General features: G+C 40.8%; 1 protein-coding gene across 2 annotated transcripts; it reads left to right on the top strand.

The window, feature by feature from the left end:
* The first annotated feature begins 908 nt into the window (after positions 1–908).
* On the top strand, positions 909–5,680 carry bbs1 (Bardet-Biedl syndrome 1). 2 transcript variants are annotated; one of them, XM_067487670.1, is made up of 7 exons: positions 909–1,170; positions 1,902–2,358; positions 2,822–3,004; positions 3,224–3,355; positions 3,604–3,710; positions 3,867–3,987; positions 4,243–5,680. In XM_067487670.1, exons 2-7 carry the CDS (start codon positions 1,987–1,989, stop codon positions 5,071–5,073), a joined length of 1,746 nt encoding a protein of 581 aa, XP_067343771.1. In that variant the 5' UTR covers positions 909–1,170; positions 1,902–1,986; the 3' UTR covers positions 5,074–5,680. The 2 variants fall into 2 exon arrangements, with proteins under 2 accessions (XP_067343771.1, XP_067343770.1); XM_067487669.1 differs by having other exon boundaries at positions 910–1,165.
* Positions 5,681–6,775: the final 1,095 nt, after the last annotated feature.

The following is a 6,775-nucleotide window of genomic DNA, read 5'->3' as shown; positions in this document are numbered from 1 at the left end:
GACCAATCAGATAAATGGCATGCAAGACGTCACAAGCGTAGTTCGCATTGTCTATTACAATCGCGCGAGACTAACTACTTTCCTACAAACGAAAAGACTTCACCACCAGATTGTAATATTTTTTAAATTTGAATAACATGAATAATGACAGTATTTGATGTTGACCTTCAGTCAAATAAACAAAAACAAAAAAACAACCCCAATTATACATATTTTTAAAATAAAAAAAATATTTTACATTGACAAATATAAAAAATTATTTGTTTTTATTGGGTCATTTATACAACTCGTATTTTTTTTATTTTCAGTAGTAGAAATTCATGTAAGTACATATATCAAGCACTTGTATTTCAATTTTCAATTTTGTTTACATTTTGTACATCACTAAATTATACAATTTCAGTAGTGAAAGGAACTAATTAAATTTACTCTAGTACTATACATAAGTAAAATTTTTAGGTTATTGTATTCCACTTGAGTATTTTTATTTTTTCATACTTTACATGTCTACTGTACTACATTTAGGAGGCACACCTACTTTTGCCATCATTATATTTACAGTATCTAAAAGAGATAGTTCATGTAACTTTTTAATTCTTCAGGTTTGTTGAAAATTTCACATATACCCTAGAATTGTATAGTTCTCAATTAATAGTTTTATTAAAGAGTAGATCAGATGAGATGAATTGTACATTTTTCCAGGACTTCCACCAAACACTGATTTATACGTCTATAAAGAGACACATTGATAATGACAATAATGGGGAAAGATAAAAATACTAACAAAGAAAAAACATACACAGACGGTCAAACAAATATATTTTACCGACAGTCCTCAGTAGTTTAAAAAAAACGACCTCAGTAGTTGATGTCGTGAATTTCTTAACTGATCCTGACGTACACACTGGTGGCCGTAATTGACGTCATCAGAGGTGGACGGCGTAAGACGAAGAAGGATAAAGCGGATTTTGTGTATTAGCGCCTTAAAGACAGCAGCTAGCTGCGACTGTAATAGTTGATCTGGATCAAACCTGAATTAGTAAAACAACTTTCTAACTGTTTAATAAACAGACGCAGTACGGCTTCATAATATTCGAAGAAAAAAGCGGAGGACGTTGGCATTATCCGACACGCAGCATCAACACGGTTACCTTGGCAACGGCAGGTCAGGTAACAGCTGCTGTATGCTAATGAGCTAGGCTACCTCAATAATGTTAACGATAATTATTACACATATTTACAGTCTGTGTGTCCCATAGATGACTCCAACAGCAGCAGTTAAACCAGAGATTTGCATAATTGTATCTCTGGTTTCATGCTATGGAAAATTTTTCGGGTTAATAAGTTAAAGTTTGAATAAAAACAAAAATGTTGCAATGACCACGGTTTTATTTGCATGTGCTGTTCGTGATGGAGCTGCCCAAAAATCCTGAATCACAAACAATTCTTACCTATCTAACCTATTCTGTCAAAATTCTGTCTTGGGCGACTGTGGCACAGGAGGTAGAGCGGTCGTCCATTAATTCCCCCCCCCCCAGTTGCTGGTTCGATCCCCGGCTCCTCCAGTCACATGTCAAAGTTTCCCTGAGGAAGAGGTTTTTGGCCAGCTCCCTCATCAGTATGTGTGATTGTGAGTGCGAATGGGTGAAAAAGAAGCAGTGTAAAGTACCAATAGGTTGAAAAGTGCTACATAAGTGCTGACCATTTACCAAACTCTGTGTCAATTACTATATATTTTATAGAATATATATTGTTCTGACTCCTAGTCCTAACAACTGATAAACATTATCCCTAATGTACAATATTGTAAAATCCATAAAAATAAGTGAATACAATAATTAAACAAATAATTTTGGTGTTATTGCCAGTGTATTTATTGGTTTTTAAATGTGTTTGTTTAGGTCTCACTTGTCCAACAGGTGCTCTCTCAGGCTTGCTTTGTAAATAAAGCTAGAGCTTACAGCCCCCTCCTCTCTTCTGGCCATCATGTCTGACTCAGGCAGTGATGGAGGAAAGTGGCTGGATGCTCACTATGACCCGGTGGCTGGTCTATACACCTTCTCATCCTGCATGGACCTGGCAGACCTGAGTGGGGATGGGGAAAGCCGGCTGGTGGTGGGGGACCTTGGCTCTGGCTCATCCGGGATGAAACTAAAGGTGTACCGAGGCACGGCGCTAATGAGCGAGAGCATCCTGCTGGACCTACCTGCCGGCCTCGTTGCCTTCTTCATGGACCTGCATGAGCCACGTATCCCAGCCGTGGCTGTTGCCTCCGGACCCTGCATCTATGTCTACAAAAACCTGAGACCCTACTTCAAGTTCACCCTGCCCGGTCTGGAGGTTAACATGCTGGAGCAGGTTAGGACATCACACTGGGGGGAGTGCAGGATGGTTTGTCACACGAAACGTTAGAGGTTCCGTCAAATTAGGGGAACAGGTACAGAAACTCAGTTGAGGTTTGAAAATGGTGTGGTAAAAATTAGTTAATATACATAACATACATTATAAATATTACTTCAATTGTCAAATTAAAAGGTGATATACGAATTTGAAATCCACAAAGCACAACTTCTGTGTTATTTGCTGACTTTTAATTCATTTAATATGTGATCTATTCTCTATCTATTGTAACTGAAACGGCACACGATAAATGGTTGATTTTATAGAAATAAAGTGACACGGTTGTCTGTCTGGACAAAAGTAAATCTGATGATGGGGAAAATTATTTTCAGGAATGGTCCTTTAATGTACACCACGTTCAGATGTGTGACTCACCTATGATGTCAATATATCTGACTATGGGCATGCTGTGATTGGTCAGGATGTGTGGCAGCAGGTGAGGGAGGGGCAGATTGACCCTTTGACCCTGAAGGAGATGTTGGAGAGCATCAGGAAGCAGGCCGACGTCCCGCTATCTGTCCGCTCGCTCAGGTTCCTCTCTCTGGATGGCAGTGACATGGATGAGTTTGTGCAGCTGCACAAACAGCAGCCAATTAGACGGCAGGTAATATCTCATTGGATCATTCATTATAACCTGATGCATTTATCAATTTTCTTGATGGCTTTAACTAAGTTTGTCTGTGGTGGCAATGTTAAAAAAAAACTGTCAATATTTTATCAATTACACTAATTTTTGCATTGTTACCTAGCATAATGTTGATGTGTGTTAAAACTGTATCTGAACCTCTAACTGAAAAAATAGTGCATCCTGTCTTACTTTTAGACGGTAATCACCTGCATTGGGACGCTGAAAAAGAGCACAGCTGATGAGGATGGCGTCAGCTGCCTAGTGATTGGCACAGAGAGCAGCGATGTCTACATTCTCGACCCTGAAGCTTTCATCATCCTTTCCAAGGTATTCTCTCATCAGTACTACATTGGGACAGACTGGAAAACTGCAAAATCGTCTGACATAGGTTAAGGACAAGACATATTATATTTCATTTCATGATTTAATTTTAACCAGGTCGGCAGGACCTGTGGAGTTGCACAAGGATCAGTACTCGGCCCCTTTCAACAGGACAATAAGGACAATAACCATACCTAGGCTGACTCTTCTGTTCCCATAATTCTAACCTCCATAATTACTTCTCTGTGTTGAAGATGTCGCTGCCGGCTGCTCCCACCTCAATGGACGTGACAGGTCAGTTTGACGTTGAGTTTCGTATCACTGTGTCCTGTCGCAATGGAAACATCTACATCCTGCGCAGGTGAGGAGCAAGTTGCTGAAGAGAAAATTCACTTGTACAAACTTGTTAGTTCATGAAACTTATTTGATGCCTCAGACCTGATGATAAATGTGTTTAATGAAACTGATTAGTTTGAAGGATTCAGTGCTGACAGATGATTGTGTTGCTGCTCTTCAGAGAATCAGATAAACCAAAATACTGCATTGAGCTGTCGTCTCACCCAGTCGGTCTTGTCAGAGTTGGGAAGAATGTGGTGGTCGGCTGCACTGACGAGAGCCTGCAGGGCTTCACACAGAAGGTACATAAGGGTGGACTCGGATGCGATGCTACTGGTACCAGCCCTTGCTCTCTGTTGTTACGTGCTGAGCAGTATGTATGTAAACACAAAGCCCAGCTGAGGCTAATGGGATGTAATTAGTTTTAAAGATATTTGTTAGTTAAACATAGCATTGGACAAATTAAAACCACATTTTGTCACAAAGCTGCAGTAGCTGTTGGGGTATTCTGCTGTGAAGCAAAGTGGAGGACTAATGTCCTCATTGTGTATTTTTAGGGGAAGAAGCTGTGGAGAACTGTCCTATCTGCACCCATCATAACTATGGCTGCCATGAACCTCCCCACCAGGGGCTTCCAGGCAGTTTTGGTTGGCCTGGCTAATTGTGAAGTCCAGCTGTACCGGGACAAGAACCTATTGAGCACCATCAAGACACCTGACGTGGTCACCAGCATCTGCTTTGGCCGATACGGGCGTGAGGATGGGACCCTCATCATGACTACGAAGGGAGGGGGTTTAATGGTGAAGATACTGAAGAGGACGGCAGAGTTTGATGACAGGGACAGCACACCTGGGCCACCGCTGGCCCAGAGCGTTCGCCTCAATGTCCCCAAGAAGACAAAGCTTTATGTGGACCAGACACTGAGGGAGCGGGAGAATGGCCTGGCCATGCACCGCGCCTTCCAGATGGACCTTAGCCACCTGCGACTGGCTGCTGCCAAAGCTTACGTCAAAGCTCTGGAGTCCAGCCTGACGCCAATGTCCTCCAGCCTCACTGAGCCCCTCAAGATGAATGCTGTGGTCCAGGGTCTCGGCCCATCCTTCAAACTGACCCTGAATGTCCAGAACACGGCGGCCTGCCGGCCTGTCATGAACCTGGCCATCAGCTTTCTGTACGACGAGAGCCTATACAGAATGAGGAGCCCGTACATGAGGATCCCCCTGCTGGTTCCCGGGCTGATCTACCCCTTCGAGACATTTGTGGAGTGCACCAGTGACAAGGGCATATCTGATATAATCAAGGTGTTCATCCTACATGAGGGGAAGAGCTCCCCACTGCTGACTGCCCACATCAACATGCCAGTCAGCGAGGGAATGACACTCAACTGACAAGATGTCAGTCAGAGAGGTACCAATCAGTAATGTAGCCTAATGTTTACTCCTCTTGATCTATTTGTAAATGTCAGTGTGAAAAAAAAAACTAATTGTTCTTTTTGGATTGGACCAAATAATCAGAATTCCAGGTGGAAACGAAAATGTAGATTAACAAAAGTAAGAACAGCTCCATCTGCTGGAGAGTAGCTTTATAAAACTCTGTTTAGATAATCCTGCTCACATTTCAGATCAAACTGCAATTTTTAAAGATTTCTGAATTTGTGTAATAAGTGGATGTATTTATTGTGAAAGTGATGATTTCACCAAGAGTTTGTCTAGAAAATTGTATAGATTATTTGCAGATGTGATTTAAAACAGCAGTGCCACTGTGATATAAAGTTTGGATTTATCAGCATGTTGTTTGAACTCAGGGAAAAGAATCACGACAGATACAATATGTTTGGTTATTGTTTAAATAAAGAAACAATAACAGAACAAATATCTTCTAAATATTCTGTGTTTTTTTTAATGAAATGAATGAAGAGTAACTGATAAATAACTGGTACTGATTTCCTGATTTACACCTGCAATCTACAAATAAACCTTTTTTTTTTCATTTTTACGTGTTTATCAGTAGTTTTTACACTGTGAGATGATCCAATGACCTTTGAACTGAGTGCAGCAGAAATTAGGTTGTGCTTTTCATTGAGGTAAAGTGTGATGGTTTGAAATATTTACCATTCATCCACACTGATTTGAACCTGTTTCATCAGCCTTTATCTTGAGCGTGTATTATAACTGGGTAAGATTTGTTACTTCTGAGGAATGTTAGTATCAACTTTTTAAAGACAATGAGCTATGCACAACTGCAGAATTTCAGTGTATGTTGATTATTTTCATCCTCTAATCCATTTGCCAAAAAGGATCTTTAACAGGTATCGTCATCACCAGTTTAGGCAACATTTAGTGCAACTTCAGAAACTATATGATCCATCAGTCACGATAAAGTTTTAGGAGTATATGCCAAGAACAGAAACACCAACTTCAGGGCCTCTGTTTTTGTGCGGGCACACAAACTCAAATATTAATACTGGTACTTTGGAATCTCCTGTTTGTGTTGCCCCTATTAATTAAAGCCAAAATCAACACGAAAGTCCAGCTCTGAGTGAACAACATGTACAAACACCAGCGCTTACAGGCAATAAAAAAATCTGAAACCAGATAGTGGACTCAAGTGAACATCAACTTGCCACAGGACCAACGCTCAAAGTGACCATGCATGTGGCACTTTTCCTGATACCGGCTGTGATGGCCAGTAAGAAGTACTTTACACACTTTTAATTTTCTCTTTCAAACTTTCAGTCCAATGAGCAGACGGTGTTCATATTGTGCCACGGGTCTGATGCAAGTATTCGAACATAAAAACATTCACACATTAGAATAAACCAGGTGAGATGAGCATTAATTTTTTTTTTTCAAGTACTACTGATTCATGGCCCCAGAAATGATCTCAAAAATGTATTAAAACATGCATCAAAATAGATCCTACAGCGAAACCAGCAGGAAATTACCACACTACATTCCGGGAAAGAGCAGAGCAGCACAAGCTGGTTCCCATGTCACCAAAAATGCTGGAACAAATTCATGTCATGTGATCCTGGGTTGATGCACCTCACTTAGTGTCCAGCAGCTTAACATTTGAGATTCTCAGCAAAAA

The sequence above is a fragment of the Channa argus genome, chromosome 20, assembly GCF_033026475.1.
Source record: "Channa argus isolate prfri chromosome 20, Channa argus male v1.0, whole genome shotgun sequence".
Lineage (NCBI taxonomy): Eukaryota > Metazoa > Chordata > Actinopteri > Anabantiformes > Channidae > Channa > Channa argus.
Note: the sequence above shows the minus strand (reverse complement) of the source record. Positions and strands in the feature narration are given on the sequence as shown.